Here is a 25,736-nt window from a genome sequence, read left to right as displayed (position 1 = left end):
TCTGCTCCAAGCATGTTCAACCCTTCTTTTCTTTTCTTTTTGTGGTCTTCGGTTTTGACTGGATTACCGTCAGACATCATGTACTCCCTGCTTAAATGCCATCTTCGCTGCAACACTGCATTTCCACTACTGATGGCAACCAGATTACTAAACACCATCTGAGTGACCTCCACAACATGGTAAACTGACCGCAAGTGGCCTGTGCTATTTGCTTGAAAAAGCATCGGAGTTTTTCTTCTTCTGGCGGACATATCTGTAAAGTATTCCTGATATGCGTTTCACTCTTGACACACCACAAACCCAGGAGAAAAGAACTCAGCATAGAAAAGTTGCCAACTGTCAGTGTACTACTATTCGCGAGTGTAGTATGATGCCTGAGAACGGTACAAACTCACAAGAACGCATGTGCACTGTGCCAACCCTGCCTATTTAAGATGTTCCCATTAAAATTCTGCTTTGTGCGATCAGGTGTTTGGTTCCCAAGAAGTCTGAATTAACAAAGTTCCAATTTTCAAATTATATGGAGCTTTGGCTACTGGCAGCAATGCTGTGGCGAGTGCCAACTGAGGCCTGAAAAATTGAGCAACCAGCAGTGATGCATCCGAACTTCAGGCTCTCCGTCATATTGATTCTGTGAGACACGTTACAATGTAACGTGGAAAACCCAACAATTAGCATGTCTGAAAGATAAGGCGTTCAAATTTTCATTTGGAAACTGTATACACTATTATTTCGGTAGTTTCTTTCACATTGTCACACTTTTACAGAGTCAATCACAATACTCTAGATCCCGGCGGAGCTATCTATGAGGACTGTACCAAAAGAGCACTGCTCCACACACTCAGGGGCCGTGAACTCACACGCAAAGGAATTTGTTCGTTTAGGGAAAAAATTTCAGTTTATCTTGGTTCGCTTGAATGTGAATCATGTGCACCAGCAATATAAGCCTTTTACTTTTTTGAAGTGATGTGCCTGTAAGGAGGGAGTAGCCTGGACAAAGTAAAAATGGCAACTTGCGAAAGAAAGATAAAAGAGAGAATAGCAACCACTAAGTAGCTGTTTATGAAGCAGCTGTTCGGTGTGAAGAGGAGATCTAATGCTAGCGCATTGAAAGCCAGCTTTCCACCACTCACCTGCGCTCGGTGGCTCTCTTGAAGGCTGTGCTGTGCTGCCTGGAAAGCCGAGTGCTCCCGCCGGCTGTCGAAGCGGCTCAGGTACTGCTCCACTGGTCCCTCAGTGGTCGTTGTGGTGGTCGTGGTAGTGGTGGTTGTCGTGGTGTCCTCATCGTCATCATCCTCGTCACTGTAGTCATCGTCGTAGTCGTCCTCACTGGAAGTGTCCTTGCCTGCATGAGAAAACAGTTCAGCTGATCCCATTCTCTCAAGCTCCACTACGTGCAAAGCATAAAAAGCATCTCGGCTCCAGTGTGCAATGATGACCTGCATCTCAACGTATCTGCACTACAGACACGCTTGCCTGTACATTCTTCATTTGACTTTTACAGCAAATTATGAAGAGACAGACCGAAGCTTGAAAAATGCATGAGGCTTATTTAACAACAGCTTCTGCGCATGAAAAGCAAAATGCACTTGATAAAGAGAAACGACCAACTTCAGTCAGAAAGCCACCTGAAATAGGACTAATCAGCAAACAAATGTAGAGAAAAGAAGGGCTTGTTACGAGGCAGATACAAAGGTAGCAAAACGCCACTGACACCAAGGAAAGCATAGGCGATTATTTTTTGTGCATTGATCAATGTGAAATAATAATGTAGTTAAGGATATAACTCAGGTGAATATGGGGTGTTCTTGACAATGACCATCAATCTCATGCTTGTTTTGCATGCCCCATCACTGTCATGTGGTGAAGCCAACCTAACTAAAGCTAAGCTATGGTTTTTGCCTGATGTGTTCCACAGTTTAATGCGTCACGCAAGTCAAATGTTCTTTAACTTATATAAGCTATCATTCTATTTATGATGCACTAGAAACAGGTTTAGATATCTCATAATAGATGGTGACAGCGTCATGCTGCTAGTATGCTCGCAGGTGGCAGGTCGCTATGAGAAACATGTGGATGGCATCAGGGCAATAATCCTTGCTTCTAAGCTACATGTAAGCTGTTTCTACATATCAAGTCATTGATATATCCAACCAGTTTGTAATCTTCTTTAAATCCGAGTGTCACAAGCTGCCTCACCTATAGAGTAGAAGTTACGGGATCTCCTGCCTCACATAAAAGAGCGGAACTTACGGGATCTCCCTGCTCCTCAGACATGACGTTCGGGGCAGCGACTGCGCGTCCTTGACACGACCACAGCGCAGCCAGCAGAGAGTATAAAATACATACCCCAGCACACTCGCGGCAGTGCGCTATGGGAAGATTCAGTCTTCCGGGCCTCTCTCACGGCCGCTCACGCTGGGAAAGTGTTATTTTTCACCGAGCCCGCGATCAACTCATTGTTTTCCTCATCTGTATGGCCGCCGCTACCGATCAGCTCTGCAAATTCGATGCCTCACCTAACAAGAAAGCTGTGATAATTCCTTTTTACAACAGACTGTTGGTTAATAGGATATTGTTTTCGCTGCGCTTTCTGTGTAACTCATGCCCTTACTTACCATATCTGAATACTTGCCTTGTTATCTTTAAAGTCGTCTTTTATTGCAGTGTTTGTTCATTGTCGTCTTTTTTTTTTTCTGTTGTCATTTACCGAGTCGTTTTTTATCACTATCGTGTTGTGGCGTCTTATGCTTTTATTGTGTTCTCTTATTATTCAGTGTAATTTGGATCACTATCTATAAATATCCAATCGTTTGTAAAAAATAAAATGTGACTTTCTTGAACTTATTCCTCAATCACACATCGACACACATACTTCACGGGTTGACCGGCCTAACTTTTAACTGTGCTCTTAAATCTCATAGAGGGACGACGGGTAACAGCGAAGGGGATCCCGCACCTCTGTTGACCGTAAAGGCGGGGGTTTGTGACACTGAGATATCTGGTTTTGACAAAATGTAAGTTGCAAACTCTAACAGCTGTCGCTACACAACATGCCACAAGGGCCCAGATTACTGTCACAAGTGAAACAAACCTTGTGACTCTCGGTCAGCAGTGGCTGCCGTTGCTGGAGGGCAGCAGACAAACTCAACCCCCGAGAAGATGTCGACACCACAGGGCAGCAGCATGGCGAAGCTGCGCAGGCGCATGGCCCGTCCGCGACAGCTCTGGGCAGCTGTGCGATTCCACTCGTCAAAGCTCTGGCACACGCTCTGGTTGTGGATGTGGTCAAAGAGGCAGTGTTCGGGCACCAGCAGGGCATCACTCTGGAAGTCGCCCTCGAGGCACCGGTAGGGCTTCACCCAGTGCACACTACCCTCACCAGTGGAACAACGCTGGCCAGCCTTGCACCAGCCGTCCAGGCGGTAGTACCGGCTCGACTCCACAATGTTGCGGATGTCACGCTTGGGGTACACCTGCAAGAACAAACGTACACAAAACATCATGCTTGCCAAGATGGAGCAATGGAAGTACATCTAGGCCAAAACCAATGAAACACAGAACATTTAATGAACTTCTGTAAACAGCTTCAAAAGTGTACAAACGTCCATCTCTGGATGAAAACGTCTCACAGACATTGGAAAAAAGGTTGTGGTTTGTGGGGTTTAACGTCCCAAAGCGACTCAGGCTATGAGAGACGCCGTAGTGGAGGACTCCGGATATTTCGACCACCCTTCGAAAAGCGGCTGCTAAGGCCGGGATTCGATCCCGTGTCCTTGGGCACAGTGGTCGAGTGCCGTAACCACTGCACCACCCCGGCGGGGCCCTACAAAATTTACATGACCGTAAGTCGACCAAAAATTGTGTGTCGATCCCCTCAAATAGCATGTCAAGAAAAATATATATATTACCGGAAGATGCTTTGAAAATTTGTTGCATAGCTGGACTAATCATCCCTACTTCCGATCACATATTTCTGTGATATATGCTGCAAGCGTACCCTCCAGCTCTGGAAAGCATCCCGACTGTGGCCAGCAGAAGCCTCTTCCCTTGGAGTCACAGTTGCGAATTTTGCCTTGTTGCCACCCCCACTTCTGCAGAAGCTTCGAATCTGTGGACCACTGCACAGCTGTTTCTTCGGCATAAATGACGGCTGCTTGAACAGTGCAGCAAACGAGTGCTCGAGTGCTGTGGCCGGCCGTCATCAAACATGCCATCTCCAGGCACCACTAAACAACAAATAATCAGTGCGGCTCCTCCGAAAACCATAGACACTCCTTGCAAGCGCAGCTGTGTTACGTGATCGGACGTGCAAAATGCGAGTGCCTCCGCGACTAGAATGCTTACATAAGCTATCGACATTCCTTTTGAAAAATTAAAAATTCTTCTTGAGAAGCGCACACAGTAACTGAATGTTGTGCTTAGAGCTGCAGAGCAAACAAACTCGCCGTAGCGTCCCTGGTACATTGTTTGACTTGCTCTTATTGGAAGAGCCATGCTTTGGTTTCGATTGTGAGTCAAACCCCCCTCCCTCCTCACTTTAGATTTTCAAATTTGGAAAAGCAGGTTGACTTATAATCATGTCAATACTGTACTCCTTTCAATAGTCCACTATGGATGGTTCTAAGCACTCCTTGACAGCTACGGCCATCCAGTGGGTAACAGATGAGCTAATCTTCCAGTTTCATTTTTCTGTCACACAGCAAGATTTAAACCGCCTCTACAGTCGGGTCCAGAGACACGTGTACATTATTTACACCATGAAACATTATTTACACCATGACGTCAGTGTTGCGTACCGCTGCACCATAGACGTGGCACCTTTCCTCTGAGTCTTGATGCATCTATGGGCAAGCTTTCAGATGATGACAGCAGTGAAATTAGACAATTTTGGTTTGTCAGATTTTAAGCAAGGAAAGTGAAACTGCGTCAAACCGACCCAGAACACTAATATGCAACTGCTGAAAGGTTTACCATCTTCTCCGAATTGCATCAGTGCTGTGCACTGATCTGAATATACCCTGCGTGTTCTAAAGGCCACAGTTCTCATCTGTAGACCTCTGCATTGATTTGCTTGCTGGAATTATTTAAAATTTTTTTTTTCACACAACTTAAATATTTTGTACAGCCAAATCTCGATATAACGAATCCCGCGGGACCGCAAAAAAATTTGTTATTTTGGAATATCGTTGCAATGAAAAATCTACGATTAAAAGCCAGTGGTAAAACCTAGATATGAAAATGACGTACCTTGGCAGTAGGCACGTGTGTAGAAAAGCAAGACCTTAAATGAAAATGTTGCACTAACTCCAAAACTGATTTATTTGAAGAAATTAATTATTTTCTTCTGCTGCCTGCAGCGAACACGACTGCGCACTACATTACACCCCCACTCAAGCTTGATTTCTTGCAATTGTAGTCATTACAAGTCAGTCAGACGAGTCATTACAAGTCCTTAGTAGTAATTATTATAACTTCTACCAATCTCTATTATAGCCTCTATTAATAGCTGACTATCACCATCAATCATTTTTCCTTTTTTAATGCCTTCATACGGCGGACATTTTGTGATGCCGTGTCTGGCGGTCACTTTCTGCCGACACATCATGAGTCTAGAAAAGTTTTCACCTTAAAAATGAGCACTCAACCATCCCCATTAGCAGCATTACTTGATTAAAAAAATACAATCTTTTTTTTAGTATTCTCCATTCCCACTCTACATGTCAATATTACTTATCCTTAAAGATAAGTAAACTGATCTCTCACTGTGCAAAAGCATGAAAAGGATAATTTACTGGCCAACCCAATTGACAACAAAGGCTTCCTAAAATTCTCAAACAATTTTCAAAAAAGTTTGCCACTACTTTTCAGCAATATACAAACTACTATGTAAGGCAAGGTTGCTGGAAATGATAGTGCCATGGCAAATATATTCGCCTCAGTTTACTTCCGAAGTTGTGTGCCGTTGTCGTTTGACTATGAACAAATCTAGTACAGTTTGGTAATGCCTGGGTGTGTGTGTTCTCATTCCTGTATCGTCTCTCCATTAAGCACTTCTACTTCAGTGTACAAAAATTCTGCATACAAAATTTAGAAAAAGTCAGCTAAATCATAGCAAACACAATATATTCATTCAAAAACAAGGGAAATGGGACACAGCACTTGTATGTCGTCCTCCTGTTGCAACCAGCGATTTCCCTAATACATCCACTACGAGGAGTTTACACATCTTGGCTTCCTAAAAGCAGCCCTAGTTAATTTGAATAAATAATATCATTCTGCTACATAAAGGAAAAATTTGCTGCAGCCCCTCATCCTTTCCCCTTCTAGAAATACAGACACCAACCATCATTATTTCAATTTCCAGTAAAACCCCAAGTTACAACGTCTTCTGTCATGCTTGACATGCTGTTCAAGGAAAGTACAAACTTGCTGGACGTTTCATTCTTAGTTGCACACATCTGAGGCTGTTCCAAGAAAGACGTGCAAATTGGATGGCAGCGCGAACAAGAATAAAGGAAAAGGCAAGTTAACGCAGTTTGCAAAAAATACACAGCAGGTCCTGTACAGGTACTGTAAGCAGAAGAAATGTCAGACAGAATGCTAGTGCCAAAGACAAACTTTGACGTCAATTTTGAGTCCCCATTTGCATAACTGAACAAAATGACTGATTTGCTACATATCCTTCCAAGGAAATGGGAGTGATATCTCTTCTTCTGTTTGTTCCCCAAGAGGAATTCTCAGTTGAACGGGGCTCCTCAGGAGCCTTATTTCATGACTAAATGATTACTGGCACTATTTAAGTTGCTTTTAAGTGAAATTTCGTTATTTGCAGAAAACTACAAAGAGGGCCACCGGGTCATTTAGTCCCCTTTAAACAGCAGCACAGTGATTGAAACACATGAGCAGTGAAAGAACTTTCTTATGCTTTTTGAAGCGCCACTTTTAAATCTTTACTTTCAGAGATGCTTGAATTTAAAACTAGCCCAGTGGTGCCAGCAATCAAAAATTGAGGGGAAAGATGGACGCTTCGTAACTTTGGGATTCATGATTTAGCTAGTCATCTGGCCCAGTTATGACTCATGTACCACTACCGCAGGCAAATGAACTTGAGCGGTTTAGAGTCGCTAATGGGCTCAATTATAATTGCTTTCCCAGACAAAGACACTGCTTCTTTTTTTTTTTTTTTACCTCCTTTTAACAATGACAAAATTGCACTGATGTCCTAGGAGTAGCGTGTCCCGACCCTCATTCCAAGAGTCCAGGGTTCAAGTGCCATCTCAAACCATGTTTTCTTTTCTTTTTTTTCGGTGCAATTTCATTCTCATTCCTACATATCCTATTGATGTCAGAGTCATGTTACAATCATATCACAATTTATGTGCTAATCGACTAAATTCTATGAGACGTCACAATCCTTTCGACCAATTTAGATTTTCTCCCCATGTTGCCAGCGCTGTCAAGCTCACCACTGAGTGAAGCCCATAATGCTGTCTCATTAAATGTTCCATGTTGTGGCTGTAAAGTTCAACAGCAATTCCATCGCTGCCGTAACATTCAGGACACACGATACCCTGCTCAAACTCATTCAGCACAGTGTAAAAACCCAAAGTGAGCATGACAAGCCAGCTATTAAAACTAACCATTCATCCCCATTTCTGCCTGCAGGCTCCTGCAAATAACTTCCCCTAGCTTTATTTACTATGTTTTTTTTAATGGCAACAGCATTTTCCCCTGCAAGCTTAAATATGGCTTTCTCTGTTTAATTACTGGAAATCGACTGCCCCCCCCCCCCCCCCCCCTTCCCCCTGCCGGCCAAAGTAAAGATAAACTAGAAGCGACTTTTGACCACACAGGTATACCGAATTATCTCACTGGCAAGGAAAAAGCTAACTCCTAATAGAAAAAAAAAACATTTAGGTCACTGCAGCACCCGCATTGGGGGAATGCGTATGCATTCTTTGCGGAAGAAAGAAGAGACATGATGGAAGAGGCTCTTGGTTTGCGATGTCCCATTAAGACATAACACGCCATGAAAGTTGATCACCCCGGGACTCCCCTCGGACGCTGAAATTACCCCCCTTGGCCATTTCGACGTCAGATTGAAATAATTGACTCTAATTAGCTCACTACTCTACATGCACGAAATTTTTTCTTCAGCGAGATTTTTTTTATCTAGTGCAAATTAATTTCCTCATCACTCGTTTCATTCGAATGTAATTCAGCCAACAAATTTCTGGTTACACGACGTTGAAAACATACCCACTTAATGATTAAGCATTAATAATATTTGTCAAGAATTAAGGAAATGGATCTCCATTCTGAAGTGAACATAAAAAAGAATTCAAGAAAACAGTCTACAACACAGACAGCATTTTCTCTTTCACTCTAATCTATCTTTGCACATGCTGCTGAGTTTGTACTGTTGAGTTGGTACAGTGCACTTTATCTCCATGATTTCATATCTTGCTCACTTGCAAGTCTCAGCCTTCGTTTTTAATGGCCAATGGTGCTTTCCCATTTTGTGCCCTCATACTGTTCAGCGGGCAGAGGAGCAGCAGCAGCCTGATCTCACCTTTCGGCAGTACTCAAGGATACTGAGCTTCTCCCGCGTGCAGACAGCCTTGGGGTCTGGATCCGACACCCAGCGTTGGCTCTCGCTCAGGTACTGGTTGCTGACTCGACCGTGGCCACACAGCAATGCCACCATGGGCTGGAAATGGCCCACGTCTGGCTCCACACTCGACCCGGATGCAGCCGCTGACGCCGACGCCTGTATAGGATACAAAAAAAATTAGGACGATGCTTAAGCTATGCCTAAGAGTAGATGCGACAGCGTTGCTTAAAAGATTACACATGAAAATTTATGATAATCATTCTTTTTTATTTTGGAATGGTGCGAAAGATGATATTGTACATGAATAACCACAAATTCACTTACACCAGCTAAATAATTTACAAATTAATTTTTTCTCGTGCAGTTTCAGCCCCTGAAAAGCAGCTGGGACGTTGGAAATGCACTTTGGTTACACAAGTGATAAAAAAAAAACATAATCGTTGCTTACTCTTTCTTTTTGAGTATTGTAGCATTTACGTAGGCTTGCCTAAGCATTTATGCACATTAAAACGAACAAAGAGGCGATAAATTGCAGTTTTTTTATTGTGTAAGCAATACTACGCCAGGTTTCAGCCCATTGCGTAAACCCGATCGATAGTCACGCTGCGCAGAAGAAGAAAAAGAAACAGAAGAAGGAGAAGAAAGAACAAAAAGAGAAGCTACGTCGGCTTCGCAACCTACCAGGTTTAACTAAAGCTAAACCACAGCTAATTTTTTAGGCCTCGCATGACATCAATATGTCTATGACGTCACAGCAGTCTTTCCCTGCCCCCTTCTCCAAATTAAGTGTGTTGCAAATGCACTCAACTTTCGTTTTAAGCGGTACAGTTGACATTAGAAATAAATCAGAGATCCGTTGGACGATTAGCACTAGGTGCCCACGGCAAAACTACAAATGAGGCGGTACAGGGAGATATGGACTGGGCATCTTTCGAAGTACGGGAAGCTCAGAGTAAAATATTATATGAGGAACGCCTGAGGAAATTGGACAGTAACAGATGGGCAGCTAAAGTATTTAAATACCTGTACTTAAAAAGCGTTGACTCACAATGGAGGAAAAGAACTAGGAAACTAACTAGTAAGTATGCTAGTCACAAGGACAGAGAAATAAAGAGCATTAAGCAACAGGTGAAAAACACAGAAGGTAAAAATTGGATAAATTCGATGGAAAAGAAACAGAGTGTGGAATTATACCGAAGTGGAAAATGCAGATCAGGAAGGAAGACTTCTTTGATAACTCAAAGAGGCAGTGCCCTACTTTTTGAAGCTAGATCAGGGTGCCTTACTACACGCAGCTACAAAAAGAAATTTAACAATGGAGATGACGCATATGCTGTATGTGGAAACTCCAGTGAAACAATTGACTATATTATACTTGAATGTAATGGTATCCATCCGGAAGTTGATGCAGGCGCAATTACTGTTCCTGAAGCTCTGGGTTTAGAGATAACAGTGGCCGAGTGAATAAACCAGCGGTGGAAACTAGCAAAAAACGACTGGAAGATTGGTGGCTTAAAAGCAGAGAAGTGACATAATGTTAGTAATGTAGGAACAAAAATTTAATAACAGAATGATGGTTTAGTTAACCATTCTAAATCAATAATTAAGATATAGGGCGAAAATTGAGCATGATAGCTATTGCTACCACCCCATTTCAAAGGGGACGCTCCTATATTCCATCCATCCATCCCAAAGGATGCTTCCCGTTTGACGCAGATTGTTCGAAGTGGTGTCAAATTGCCTGGCATGTTCCGGAAGATAAAATTAAGAGTTCCGATGAAGTTCAAAACATGTAAGGTTTGCACGATGACCTTTCTGCCCCCAAACCACGCATCCTGGGGAGCTTCAGATGCCAAATCGTTTGTTGCAAGGGGTTCCAGTTGGTGCAAAATGATTTGTGCGTTGTGATGCACAAATTTAAGAAATTTAATAATTAGTATAATGAATAAATGAAATATGCTGGGTACCGCGAAAGTGACTAATAGTAGTGCAAAAGCCATGAAGTAGACAGCACTGCTTGAAGCTCCCGTAGCTAACGAACTTAAGTCGAACAGTGAGGCAGTGTTGGCAGATTTTTTGTACTCTCTATCATCCTCTTCCAATATTTAGAAGCAGAAAGTGCACATTACAGAAGGGCCATTTATCTCATCTGATATCCAATTACACAGCCCAAATATTTGCACACCTTCCATCACAAGAGAAACAGATACAAAGGCCTCATTCTATGTGAGTATGCATTTCAAAGAACAGGCTGGCTCTATTGTCCTCATGTGCAGTTGTCACTCTAGATAAGTCAATAAAGATATCAATGAAGAGGAGCTATGGTTTACCCTACGTTCCGTTACAAGCAATGGCATTCATATTGCATGTTGCTGGATGAGGCACCGCAGGGATATAAGGCTTGTCGCAGCCCATTCCAATAAACAAAACAGTGCAAGCACTTACGACTTGCATAGGTTGAATACGATACCTCACAGTGAAATTAATGTGCTTGCATCTGCATATTCCATGCAAACTTATACGTCACTGCAATGCCTTTACTCAAGACCAGAAAATACATACCCATAAACAGGAGGATGCATTAAAGGAATACGGACACCTAATTTTTTTTATTTGAGTTTTATTCTTTGTAATGATGTGTAAGACATTACTGTACACGGATCGCCACCACGTGACATTTGCCTACGATCTCCGATTAATTTATGATCGAATTTCTTTTCTCACCTGTTTCAGTTTCGGTTTCAATAGCAAAGTGGTGGTTGACTTCAATGTTAAATCTAGCTCACGCGAAGGATGAAAATACAGTGATATAATCGTTCCTCTGTTGTTTCAATTCACTACAACACTAAAGCATGCCTGCCTCACGAACAGAAATCCCAACTTGTGAAGAGTCCGCGATTATATCAGTTTTTTCATATCGCGCGTGATTAGACTTGATTGTAACGTAATAGCCATCTCTCGGCTGCTGAAACTGAAACCAAAACTGGCGAGAATAAAATTGAATTAAATTATTTAGCAGTTGTAGGCGAAAACCACGTGGTGATCTATACACTGGAATGTCTTTTGCATCATTAACAAGAAGAAAAATGCCATCAAAATTTGGAGCCTGTACTTCTTGAAGTAAAAAGTGCTATGTTGTAATTCTGCCCTGTAATTTTTCCCATGAATTAAGGGTAATGGCATCAGCAAATCAGATATGCTAAGGTTTTCATCCCCCACAAATTTTCCCAATTGATTCGCTAATTCCCCACTCACAAATGAATGATAACAATGGTGGCATGAGGAGAGATAGAGCCATTGTGCTTGGTATATTTCCCAATTCGCATCGTACAAAGTTTCCCTGGGGAAGGACTATATGTCTCACAGTAGATTCTCAAGGTATTTTGCAGCACCCTTCTCCCACGTCCCAATTAAGCAAGGCCTACATGACTGCTAACATTTCCACATAATCAAATAATCAAATGCTTCTGGGTCCAAAATATATTTAGTTCTTGCTCTCTGCAAAGCTCAGCCCCCAACGTCAACCTGCACACTGAACGTCATGACAAAAGCTTCACATGAAGGACAACTTATTCAAAACATTCTAATTTTATCTACAGAAAAAACAAAAACATTACCATACTACAAGAGCCCTAAATAAGATTCGAACCACAAATTGTGCAAATAAAAAAAAAAAAAGAGGAAAGCTTCATTTCCTGATGCACTCAGTTGTTTTTTCCTTCAGCTCAATAGCGCTCCAAGCTCACACTGGTAGCATTTCATGCATTATGCTTCAAATCATTGCCTTCTTCAGGTTTTATTTGTTCCTTTTGTGCTGTAAAAACGTTTGCCAAGGCTACTAAAGTGCAGGTGAATGCTACGGCACATCAAACAGCGAAGGAATGAGAGATGTTAAGCACTACAAGAAAGAATCTGTATACAGCATGTAAAATACCAAAAACAGCTAACAATAATCATAAATTTTTTATTTCCTCTTTCCAGTACAAATGAGGCCAAGTGATCCATACAGCAAAAAGCAGCTGATGGTGTAGGTGCCAAAAGCCATGATGGGAGCCTGAGGGTATCATGCGTATATACTAGCTCAGTTGAAGAAAAGCAGTAGGCAAAAGAGAGGAATGCTCACCAACCAAAAGACTTGTCCAGTACAGATGTGCGGTTTTCACTGCTAGTTTACAAGCCAACCTAAATGAGCAACATCTTCGTTGGAATGCATTTAGGTCGGTTTGGTTTGTGGAGTTTAAAGTCCCAAAGCGACTTAGGCTATGAGAGACGCCGTAGTGGAGGGCTCCGGAAATTTCGACCACCTCGGGTTCTTTAACGTGCACTGACATCGCACAGCACACTGGCGCCTAGCCTTTCGCCTCCACCGAAAAGCGGCCGCCGAGGCTGGGATTCGATCCCGCATCCTTGGGAATAGTAGTCAAGCGCCATAACCACTGCGCCACCCCGGCGGGGTTGGAATGCATTTAATGCTTGCCATGTACTCTAATAGCAAGATGGAATATTTTTCTTTTTTGTAGCCTATGAAAGCTATTTTAGGAGCAGTTATTATTTGAATGTTTCACTAACCTACTGATGATGTGAATGTATGTTATTTTTTTCCAAGAATCCTTTATGAATATCTGTCTACTGCTCTTGTTGATTGCAGTTTTCTAGATTCTATAAACGATTACCTTAGGGCATACTTTGTAAGGAAATACATCAACCAAATTGGTGAATACCTTTTAATCCTCTAGGTGGCGAGGTTCTCTATTACAATCCAACCATCTCTCTCCTCTTATATCTGCAGAAATGTCTGGGCATATCTCAATTGTTCGGCTGCTTTACTTTCAGGCACACAATTTAGATGATGACCCAGTTCAGTTTTTTTTTTTTCTTCACCATTTCACCTTAGAGCTAAACATGTTCATTCAGTAGATGCTGAAAAAATTAAGATCAGTGGTTGAAGTCGGGAGGCTTATGACTACTGTGAACAGGTTTCTGAAAATGATATCTGTGTACAGGTATGGCCAATATATCACTGAGCATGCTTCTGGTGCTCTAAATTTTGTGACGCATTCTGCAATGAAGGAATCTCTCGAAATCTCTCTTCATGCGTAAGATGATGCAGGAAAAGAATACCGACCGAGATAAAAAGCTACTAAAATTTGGGATCTGCAACGAACGCTGTAAGCCGACCAAAATTTTGAGCTTACATGAATTTGCGGCTTCCATCGTAAAATTGTACAGACCTACAGCGGCAGCCCATAAATTCAGGTTGGTTAAGTCGGAGCACACTGCATACATAAAATTTGTATACAATAGTTTTCATATCAACGCTACATCGATAAACATAAAGGTCCCTGCAAGATGAAAACCAATCGTTGTAAAGAAATTGTTGTAGACTCAAACCTGTTTGATCCCACTGGACTCAGTTCAAACTGGATCCAAATTTCATTCCAAGCTGTACTCTGAACTTAATTAAAAAAACCTGAACTGCCTAAAATTCTGGTTCAACATCATTTGTGGAGGTGAGACTGACGTGCAATGCGTAACTGAATGAAAAGTTGTGACCAACAGTCTTTACTGCATAGTTATTAAAATTTTTCACTCGGCGGGTATTAGTAAAGTAAGCATCTTGTACTATGTCAGGTTTAGGAAATTCCAGGAAGCTATGGAGCGATCCTCAAAGAAGAATGAGGTTTGGTCTGCCTTTCTAGTGCAGCGTAAATGAGGCTTGCAAGCCCAATGTCAGCAGCATAAAAGCAGAAACCCTAATCTATTCGATTCATTCTACACATTCCATATGGCTATGAGGAGTGAGTGGAATAACAGCAACCAAACAGCATGCAAACAAAAACCCAATAATACAATGACCAAATATTGTGAAGAGTTTTGAAATTAAAAAGAAAAAAAGAAAAGGCAGAACATGACGTTAAATCAGTAGCTGTGCTCTTAACCTGGATGCCATTCACTTTCGAGGCACCCAATATAATTATTCAAGTAATACTCTTGTTTGGGCAAGTTGGTTCATCTTTGAAAGGTTACGTATACTTGCACGAAGAAGACGGGACACAATAAAGGCACACATACGACATGTATGGAGCGCAAATTCCATACAACATGTCCGTACATGTCGTATGGAAGTTGCGCTCCGTACATGTCGTATGTGTGCCTTTTTTGTGTCCAGTCTTCTTCGCGCAAGTATACATAACCTTTCAAATATAATTATTGCTGTAATGCTTAATGGTATTGCCAGCTGGAACTGTGATCATAATTACGTCTTAAACTCCTCAGACACCTCACATGTTGCTTTATTCATGGCCCAAAGCTTTGAACTGACTGTAAGTCATTTTTTCTTAAAGCTTTGCTGTCTATGATACATGCTGTAACATTTCAAATTCGAACATGCTTACAATGCTAATTTGTCAACAGGAAAAAAGTTGTCTGGGAGCCACAACTCAGCAGAATGTTAATCTTGCCAATAAGATACTCTTACTGGCTTAGATGCCAGTCAGCAAGGCCTTTGAGTAAAATACCTCTTCAGTAACCATCACAAGCCCCATTAACACCTTAACTTTTAACCATGCAACAATTGCAAAACAGAGCCCATGCAGAATGAAACAAGCACACACTTTATTATTATTACTTTTTTTTTCCAGTGCTTGCTCACAGTAGTTAGCCCTTCCTTTAGGTTGCTAAGATGCACCTCTGATTAGCTACCTCACAATTCTGAAAGAAACAGGCCAGAAATTTCTCTTTTGTGAAGAGTAAATGGGTGGAATACACTGCATGGCCCAAAATATTCTTATGGCACAAAATATTCTTCAATAAGTGTGATCGAAGTTATTTTGCTGCTAATGAAGGGATAGAAAGGAAATACGCTTCGGAGAACTAATCTTTAGTGAAGGACTAAACTAATAAATTAATCTGAAGAGAACAGACCACACCCTAGGCAGTAGAGGAAAAATTAAATGGGTTCTTGCAATATGTGAGAAAATAAAGAATAAAAGTGACGAGCCCTTACTTATATGGCATGCAAATTGAGTTGTACTTATATCTGGCCGCAATAGTTCCGGTTTTCAAACCAGTCTTGCCAAGACATGTGCAACATCATATTCGATGCCTCTAGCATTATTGTCACCATGCCAATGCTATTCATGCCCAGCGCAGACTCGCAATAAAAATTCGTGGGCAACTTAATACTTTCACCTTAATCTGACTGAGCGAAGAATTTATATCTCCCACAAAACTACAACAAGAAACGTATTAGGTACCGGCATTGCAGCAATGGTGATTTCCGGGCTTCCTAACACTGAAGCATTGCGTACACCTGCGCCTGTGGCAACTGAAAGACTCTACTGCACAGAAAGTGCCCCAAAACTAGTCCTAACTTGTGCTATTGGATGAAGCCGCAGCCCTCAACAGACCTCGCAACCGAAACTCGGTCACTGCGAACTGCTGTTAAGATTTAACCACGGTTATCCGAAGTCACTGCCCACACTACAGCAAGCGCAAGATTCGCGCTGCTAGCAATCACTGCGAAACGAAAACGCACATAATGAAGTGAAATGATAGTGAGTGAGAGAAGGATGAGAGAGAGGCAAGCTGGTTGTAAGCGCGTAAATGCGGCATGCGCAAGCGCGCCTACACCTGCGAGTTCTAGCTAGCCGACGGCCTCCACGGCTGAAGAATACTCTTAAATGTTCAGGCCAGTCATTCGATTCTCACGTCGGCGGCGCACAGGCCACACGGCGCTACGGGCGAAGCGATCGGTCGGCCGCCCCGCCCTGGCGACGACGTTATCGAACGGGGACCACCTGCGACGCGGAGCTGCACTGTTCTGGAAGTGCCGTCACGTACTGCCCCACCAACGGGTACCGCGTCTGGGGTAGCAGCCCATGGCTGACGACTAGTATGTGCCCACAAGAGCGTCGCGAGAATCCGAAACACACGCCGCCGTCTGCGCGAGGCCTTTTAACCGTCAGAGTGAGCGTCCGGCATGTCGGTGAACTTGCTCCGCGCGCACAATGGTATCGCGCGATAGGGTTTATCCGGCGCCGATAAGGCGCCCGGGGCCTACCTCAGCGTAGCCGTCGGCTCGGCTGCAGCACAGCAGACCGAGAACAATCCACAGGAAAAGGGCAGCGCCCATCTTGAGTCCGAGCATCGCAGCCGCCGGCGCTGTGTCCGCCATTCCGGCTTGGCTGGGTCGCCTCCTGCGTTCAAGGGGTGGGGGGCGAAGGCGAGCGGCGCCGAATGCAGCGAGCGGCCCCGTGATTGGCCCGCACCCGGTCGACTGCTGCGCTGCTGCTGTACGCGGCCTTGCTAGCCTTGCTGCCGACGGCCCACGCGCACGCGCGTTTTGGCCAAGTAGGGAAAAGGCCCCGCCGCCGCGATTTCGGCGCCGCACCACCAGTGTAGCTGCTTCTACACTTCCAGGGACGACCCTGTCGCAGTCATCGGTCGACGCGCCGGCAGTGACGCGCAAGCGGACTGTCCGGTCTGAGCAAGCGCCGGCGTGTTTTGGCGACGGCCACTGATCCTCCCGCTGGCTGCGAAGGCACGCGAGGGCCCTTTGATCAAGCACATGGCTTTTTGCCCAAGAATAGGGGGATTTTTTCAGCTGTTGCGTACCCCGTCATGCTTTCGAAGCGATGTTCTCGTTCTCCCTGACACGACAATCGTCCAGCTGATCCTCGCGGTATCAACAGCAATCGCTGTTGTTTCCGTATGGAAGTTCTGCGCCGTCCAGTTTCATCCTTAATCATCTTCAGTGTAACTTCGGAGTTTATACTGTGAAGTTTCCCATTGAGCCTCTCGGTGCTCTGAAAGAAGCGAAAACAATTTTTTTTATTTTTTTTTATTTCTCCTTGTACACCTCCCATAGTTAAAGCACGAAAGACAGGATGAGAGACAGAACACAGCGCTGACTCGCAATTCAAGTCATTATTTGCAAACCGGTCACAATAGTAACTTCACTGTTGGCCGAAATTGGAAGCGACAGGGTACTACATACAGTCCATGCCTACGAAACAGTGACCTCAAAAATGAAGAGGCACATACGTTCACATTCAAGACAGGCTCTTTTCTTTGACAAAGCTATCGAGGGCGCGCTAATGCATTCCTTCTCAAGTATCATTATCATCAGTGTTTCGATTACCTCTCGCCAAAGCATCATGGTGCATCATTTACAAGTCGCGTGATGTCCTTATGTGGTCGTTCATATCTCGAAAGCAATTCTTACAACGTAGCATCAGGAGCGGAGTTGACATTCAAGTGAGAAATTTTACGCAGGAGTACAGTGCTGATGCCTGAACACCAATTTTTCCTCAAAGAAGTGAAAGGAATACATAGTTTATATGTGAGTATCGTCCACTCCAGCCGCGACCCATAAATCAGCTCCTGCATCGACACTAATCTAAAAATATCAATAATGGCAGACAGCCACATTTTTTCAAACAAAGCCGCGGTGAACTAATCAAGGGCTCTGTTGCGATTTTGCGAATAGCATAAAAAGAGGCGACAAACAAATATTGTGGCTAGTTTGCCTAGCAGCACTCATTACATGCCGCTTGTGACAAAATGAAGATAAACGTACGGAGGTACACTACAGCTTTCAGCCCCCAGCGGCAACACTTACGCAACGTTGTGCAATGACAAATGTGGGGAAGTCGTGCTTTCTACGTAGTTTGCAAAACAGCGGCAACGTTCAGGCAACGTCACCTCAGGTCATGTATGCATATGGTTGTCATTTCTCATGAAAGGGTAAACCTGAGAAAATACGAATGTATGAGATAAACATTGCAGTGTTATATGTTTGTTTTCGTTTGCATATGAAGCAGTTCTTATAGAAGGTAAAAATTTGTCTTTTGGGAACTAGAAACTATCACATTGCTTTTGCCTAGGGGCATTAAAACGCGGCATTTTCCAATTGGCAGTGGCAATGGTTGAGACAATTGAATATCAAACTTATTACAGTTGAAACAACAAAAAAAAAAAACGCCCAAGCATGGACATGTGCTCAAGCAATTTTTTTTTTTTTCGTGTGGGCGCAGGTAATTTCCTGTAGTAAAAGAGGGGGGGGAGGGGGGGGGGTGCAGTTGCTTGAGGGACAAATTTAATAAGAGGGGTGCGGAGAGGAAGCGCGGAGAAAGGGGCGAGCTGAATTTCATGGTTGGTAGTCGAAGTGGGGGGTTATAGTCCACCTTAGATACGCGTCTGCACTGGCGAAAAAAGAGTGACAGCAAAATACGCGCAGAAATTAGCGTGAAACAAAATTTCCGGTCACCACCCTGTCTTACCGTGCTGGTTGCGATGTTTGAGCAAATATAAATAACAAAAACAGGGTACGTGTTCTGCCGCGCACCGTTACACAGGCGTGTTTCGCTCTGCCGTAGGCGACAAAGCAGCAGTCTGCTGTCTCACTGACCTCCTCCTCCTCGCACGCTGGTAAGGGCTGCGAACGAGGGAGAGAACCCTGGCCGATTTTCGTAGAAATTACCTGGAATATACGACAACTATGCGCCGGGTGTCGTCCGCGCCGGTTTCGATTCATGGCTTGTCGCGCCGCTCCCTGTGTTGTCGCCAAAAGTTGTTTCTGCCATTTTTTGCGTTGTTTCACGTGTAGCGCTCCCGTTTTTGCAAATAAGGGCGTTAATACCGAGGTGCATGGTAGCTCGGCGTTGAAAAAGCAAAGCTGAGGCGACAGAAGGCAAATACGAGTTTAGGCTAAAGTCTGCTAACGGTGTTCGCAATTCCTCGGGCACGACGTGTGGTGGGAAGGTGGGGGATGTTGTGAGACAGCGGTAGTTATTTTACAACAGTTTCGGTGCGCTGTCGAAGAAAATGGCGGAAATGGAAAAATCGAGAAGCTGAGCGTGACCCTATACGCGCATCCGCCCGCGGCGCGCGTGTACGTCGTCCATTTTCGGAAGGGGGTACTGAACACAGCTCTTGTTTTGATACTCTTTAGAGTAATATATCTTGCATGTAATGTGTATACCACCACAGGTTTCCTCCCCTCGCTTTCTAGGAAGGGGAGGAGGGAGGGGAGGGGGGGGGGGGGGGGGTGCCCATCCTTCCGTTTTGCTGAGGGCAAACCATTCATCGGAACTAACTTTTTTTTTTTTTTTTTCTACCCCGATGACTACCGAAGAGCGACGCCGCATCTCCTGCACCTTCAGTAACCCATCCCCTCCTTCGGAAATTTTGACGCCGCCTAATTTCTATTTCTGGGGAAAGGCCTGATGGACACGGTCGAGGAGCGGCTTTCGATGAGTGCGAAACACAGGTGAAAATGCGTAGAGTGTACTTCCGTATTCTTTTCTAAAACACGAGGCAGTGTGCCAATGACATTTCTCTTCAAATTGTAAAAAAAAAGAAGAAAAAAAGCTGTTTAGCACAGCTGAGCACTGTAGCTGCCGAGATCTTGTGAAATTGGGGAAAAAACACCCTGGTGCAAAATAATAATAATAATAATAATAATAATAATAATAATAATAATAATAATAATAATAATAATAATAATAATAATAATAATAATAATAATAATAATAATAATAACAACAGACACAAAAGAGAGGCGAGGAGACAGCGAACAACGGGTGTCATTTTTTTTTTATTTTTTATTTTTTTTTTTTTCAGTTTTACAAGGTGCTAAACCAATTAAGCCCGGCAGCATGCTTTACTAGTCGAGATCGTCGACAAGAAAAAATCATGGCCTCTCAAAGGAGACACAATGAGGTCAAATTGACAGGACCTGTCGCACGTTGCGCTTCTTGTGCCAGACTAATTATGTGGTGAATTGGCGTGTAGCGGCAGAATTGTTTGACAGAACTTACCCTGATAATTACCTTAGGCATCTTGAAGGTTTATCTCGATAGCACTCTGCAGCAGCGCGCCGCAGTTATATGGTTTTGGGTTGAAACAATTACTCACTGAACACTGCTTCATATGGGATGCCGAAAATTATTTCAGTGCAAATGTTTGCTGCAATTCTAGCACTTTGAACAAAAAGGATTTTCCATAGTGACGTATACGTGAAGCGATCGCAAGAGAAATAGCTAAATGTAATAAGGAAGGAAGCTCTATGAATATATTGAAATGGTGCAAAATATAATAATTTCGTTTCGAAAAAAAAAAAAAAAAACGCGTTAAAATTTCGAAAGCAATTTTAAGTTCACAAAGGAATCTGCCCGTAACTGGGGAGACGCTCTAATGGTGACGAGATTTTCTGCCTCGATGCTTCGTATTTTCTTCTTCATTCTGCCTGCCTGTAGCAAGGCCGTCCTGCTCAGACAGATATAACGATACCAGTTGCTTTCTTGTTTTAAGCCTGCTCTGCACACCAGAGTGATTTTCGTAATCGCAGTAGTCTAGCGTCGCTCCGTCCATTCGGATCGGTCAAAAGTAGGGTCAAATAATTTATTTAGCCCGCGCTGCTCCTCATCCCAAGAAAATTTGAAAAGTTTCTGAAAAGTTTCCGAAATTTACAGCGAAGTTGCCCTTAAAAGCGCACGACAAAGTTTGCCACTCTTCGCGCACAAATTGACGCCTGCGAGCCCCCAACCTCCTTCCCCAAAGATGCAGCTACATTGTACAGTAATGCATGTTGCCCTACAGCTATGGGGCTATTGTGAACAGAGCAGCGCACCTCTTTAGGCGAATATCAGCCACCAGTGCGATTGATTAAAACAAAGCGTACGGAAAAACTTGAAAGCCATGCGGAATCTGTGCGATGTGAAGTACATCATATCAAAATCACCTAGATAATATACAAGCTATATGGAAGGTATGTGCAAGTCATATGCAGAAAAGATATGGAAAATATTTGTATTTACATGAACTTGTCTATCTCATTTGTAGCCTCCATATATTTTCGTGGTTCTCGTACTCCTATTCTGGCCGCTACTTTTCCGGCTGCAATTTTTGATGTCCCATGCTTACTACTACTTCTATTCCATAATTCTATATTCAACGCTCGTATGAAACGTTTAAATGGGAAATTCAAGAATTTTCTGTTACGCGCGCACATTCACGTTTCATTAGCGGTTCATGTATTTAGACCTCTACACGCACTGATGCGCCATCTACATTCTTGGGTGACAACGTGTCTACACCTTGTTCCTAATTACCAAGTCGGGGACGCGCGACTCGTCCATAAATCATAGGCAATAGAGCGAAATCCCGTGTTCCTGCAAACAAAGGACCCGAGATATATGTGCTCTTCTCGCCTCGTCGCAAACACAGCGCTGTCATCGACCCGTCATTAACCGGAGAAAGGAGTGGAGCATTCGCCATCTTATAATGCAAACAGATTTTGCACTCTGCTCTGCCTTCGTCATCGCGAAGGATTTAGGAGGCGTGGTGGGTGCACCACAGCCATTGGAAACTAATCAGATTCACGGTGCGTGCTCGTGTACGAGCGTGTTGAAAAGAGTTCCTTTGCGACGGGTCTTGCTCCTTAATTTGCTGGGACACGCCCAACTTCTTAGGCACGGGATCTCGTGCAGTAGAAGCAACTTGTGGGATAGTTATTATTTTTTTCAAGCCCAAAGTGTTCATGCACTACAGCCTCTACCCCCCTCCACCTTTTCTCTCTTCATGAAAAAAAAAAAAAAAAGAAAGAACAAAGCAGCAAGAACATGAAAGCAGCGGGGAAAAAGAGAGACAAAGAAACTTCCGCTTGCTCGGGAGCGCAGCGCAGACACCAGCCTGCGGTACGCTGCATGAGCGCTCCTGCTTCTTTCCGGTCTCTTCTCCTATTTTCTTTGCAACGCTGACAAAGGACAAGAAGCGCTACCGGACACATGGAGGAGATGTCTTTAATACGAGCCGCTGTGGCTGGCTTTCCCCGAAAAGCACTCCTGCGTCGAGTCCTGGCAAGTAACATCTAAAGTCGTGTAGCTGCAGCGCAAACAATCAATGAAAAAAAAAAAAAAAAAGAAGAAACAAATCTTGAATAACTGTAGCAAAGTTTTCAAAGGGGAGTTTCTGAAGAAGGCTAGCGCGTTGTGTCCGAGGAAAAGGTACGCTTAGGAGGTCAACAGTGGAACCATTAGCATTGCTGGGAGCGCGTGACCCAGAAAAGGAAGACTCAGGGGGCATCTTTCTACGCCATCAGATAACGAGCGAATGAAAATCACGTTAGCAGCAATTTTCAGGGCACAATACTTGTTTTTCACGCGCGCGCAGTCTTGCTTTCTTCATGGAGTTACTTGACTCGCAGGGAACCCTTCGTAATTTTAAAGAGGGAATTGCATGTGTATAGCAGGTACCTATATGTTGTATTTTTACCGCTTGTGCAACTCACCTAAAGTGAAAGAAAACACCTAGATGTAAATCACCGCACCTAGCTATTTCCATGAAAAGGCAAGAGAGTTACTCCCGTTAGTAAGAAAGTCCTGACATCCACCGAAGACAAAAGACAAATCGACAAAGACGTAGTGCAAATGCGCCCTCGTTTCCAATTAACGTTAACAGAACGCGGGTTCTGTGTACTCCTGTACGACCGTCTCGGCCGCCGCCTATTGATCGCGCGCCGCGCACGTATTGATCGGATGGCGTATATACGTAATCCGGGGCATTAAAAATAGAACGCTTCATTTCAGCCGAATCGAGGAAAGCGAAATCGCTTCGCGTTCCTTCGACGTGCGTAGCGCTGGTGCTTTTTGATGCGTAGAGATAAAACAATATACTGGCCTAGATTAACCAGAAAACATGCATAATGGGGTGTGAAAAACGCGGCGAAAACTTTACGCGTCGCATTTACACGGTGTGCCCAAAACACGCCGATGCTTGTAAGCCCGGTAATCTTTCTTTACTTCCCCATGCGAAGAAAGAGAGAACGAGGTCTCGGTCGATGTTTCGGCTGTTAGCGCGCACAGATCGAGTATGAATCCGGGCGAACACGGCATTGGCAAATAGCAGTATGCTCTTATCAAAGGGCGCTCAATTCAAAACGGGTACCAATTTACATGTTACCAGTTTGGATGAAAGGCGGTTTGTTTGCGGCGCGTGAAGAAAAAGAAATGTTCTCTCCAGCAGTTTGTTATGGATGTTAAGAGCACTAACACGACCATCACACCTGTTACTAACACCATACAGACAAACATAATGGCGCATGGTAGGTCATGGTCAGATAAATCCACTCTGCTCTCACATCATTAAATCACATTTATACCTTTAAATTCTCTTGATAAACAGGCTTGCTTTAGAAAACCAGTTACCTGTCTCGTTCTCCTGGGAGTATTCTTTCTAAGAATTTAATTCGCAAAATATATTGTGCATAAGCATATTCAGTTCAGATTCAGTTGATTGATAAGCGATTTACATTCGTGACCCTTATAAAATGTTCATGTTTGAACAACAGGACTAAGTATATTTCTCTTTTCTAATGATTTAATATTCGACCTAGAACCACTCAGTATAAAATACCAAATTAAACTCAATGTGCATTTTTGTACGACCAGGGGCCCACCCACGGCTTCGCAAGTGTAGTTGGCAGGTGGGTCACACGACGTATACACTGGCCCCCATTGCTTGGCACCAGTCATAGCCGACAGAGCCTTGCCCGCCGCAAACAGGCTGCTTACGTCCGCGCCTTTCAAGCCGTCTTCCTTCAATTGGGACCAATTGGACACGCTGTGAAGTTTCGCGCTGATGGCCGTTTACTACGTTGACCTCGCGCTGGCTGCAACGCACCCAGCTGGTCTTTTCTTTTCTATTTCTATTTGTGCTTTTCGCCGTTAAAAATCAAGTCTCGATTACACAAACAAGGCCCTAAAGGGATGCAGAGGAGATATAAAAGTTGGCCTGTACCGGTAGGATGCCTAATGTTAAAACGGAGCTTCTATCAAAAGGCGAACAGCACAAGAAACATATGTCGCCAGCGCTAGCCCCTTTCGCTACTGAATTGCTAGCTTCGGTGGTGAATTTCTTGCGTGGATCGTGGATTTATTTCACAATCTGGATAATGGAGTCCTTTCTGATGTAGATATCGAGGATTATAACTGAATGGCGGGAAAGCTCTTAAAAAATTTTCAGCCACAACAACGTATTTCGGCGCGGGACAGGCATAGCGAGGAAGAGCCACAACTTCTGCTGTTCTTTCTTCCTTTTCTTTTTTTGTACTAATGACGCAAATTGCGTGGGATTTACTTAAATGTATTTTTGAGCCCAATGTACACACAATTAATTGCTCGCGGGGCAATGCATGCAATGGCGTTTGATATCAAATGAACCGAGATTCGAATGTTTTGATGATAATCCAGCTGTTACTTTGCTACAGAATTTTTGCTCACGCCTCCTCCAACTAAGCTGACCATATAGGACTAGGCTACAGTCGAGGTCATTGATCATGATTTTCAAATTAACTCTGGAGATGAACTGCAAAGCACGACCAATGACCTTTAAACAGTTAAAACAGACCGGTGGGTCTAAACTTGAATTGATATGCAGGAAACTATAATATTGAGCAGCCTCGAAAAGCAACAGCAGTATACGACAGGTGGCGATGCGCGGGAATTCCAACGGAATAGTTCCGTTTAGAGCAGGTTGTGACCGAGGAACGGACTGCGAGTGAAATAACTAAATAATAAGAATAGGTAGCAGCGTACGCTCAGATGGCAGTTTACGAGTATCCTTCAGTATTTTAATGCGTGCTCACCTACGTATACGAGTCAAAAACGCGTTTTCTTACGCTGTCTAACGCTGTCTAACAAAAAGGGTTAAACTTACACTGAAGACAACGCAGCGAGCTATGGAAAAGAATATGATATGAGCTAAACTTTAAAATACAAGTTCCGCTTTCCACCTCGGGTGAGCTCAGTGCCTGGTGTGCTGAGCTTAGACATTGTGTTATGAACGAATTCATTATACACGTCAAAGCGCCTTTGTATGCATTACGGAACTCCACAGTACACATACTCTTTGTAACTATTACTCATAACGTGAAGTGTCGATGTGTCACAGTGACTTCGTTGCATTTAAGCCCTAATTTGTGCTTTCTCGTGGGTACTCAACTCATTTTTCTATAGCTTTTCCCTGTGTGTGGCCCTTCTCTGCGTGCGGCTTTTAGCAGGGGCGTTCGTAAAGAGAAAAATCAAGACGCGAGTACGCTGTCTTTGAGAAACAGGAG

The 25,736-nt window shown here is 43.6% G+C and overlaps 1 protein-coding gene across 1 annotated transcript in view; it reads right to left on the bottom strand.

The window, feature by feature from the left end:
• Positions 1–16,998, bottom strand: part of Appl (amyloid-beta-like protein) — a 37,210-nt gene extending 20,212 nt beyond the window's left edge. The window contains exons 1-4 of the mRNA XM_084606091.1: positions 16,680–16,998; positions 8,576–8,773; positions 3,095–3,476; positions 1,134–1,345 (exon numbers count right to left, since the gene is read on the bottom strand). Coding sequence (XP_084462217.1) covers positions 1,134–1,345; positions 3,095–3,476; positions 8,576–8,773; positions 16,680–16,793 — 906 coding nt within the window. The 5' untranslated portion in view covers positions 16,794–16,998. The remainder of the gene's footprint in view (positions 1–1,133; positions 1,346–3,094; positions 3,477–8,575; positions 8,774–16,679) is intronic.
• Between the last annotated feature and the right edge of the window lie 8,738 nt (positions 16,999–25,736).

This window comes from Amblyomma maculatum, chromosome 6 (assembly GCF_055883805.1).
Source record: "Amblyomma maculatum isolate TAMU_Amacu chromosome 6, ASM5588380v1, whole genome shotgun sequence".
Lineage (NCBI taxonomy): Eukaryota > Metazoa > Arthropoda > Arachnida > Ixodida > Ixodidae > Amblyomma > Amblyomma maculatum.
The sequence above is the reverse complement of the archived record's forward strand: the minus strand, read 5'-3'. Positions and strand labels throughout refer to the sequence as shown.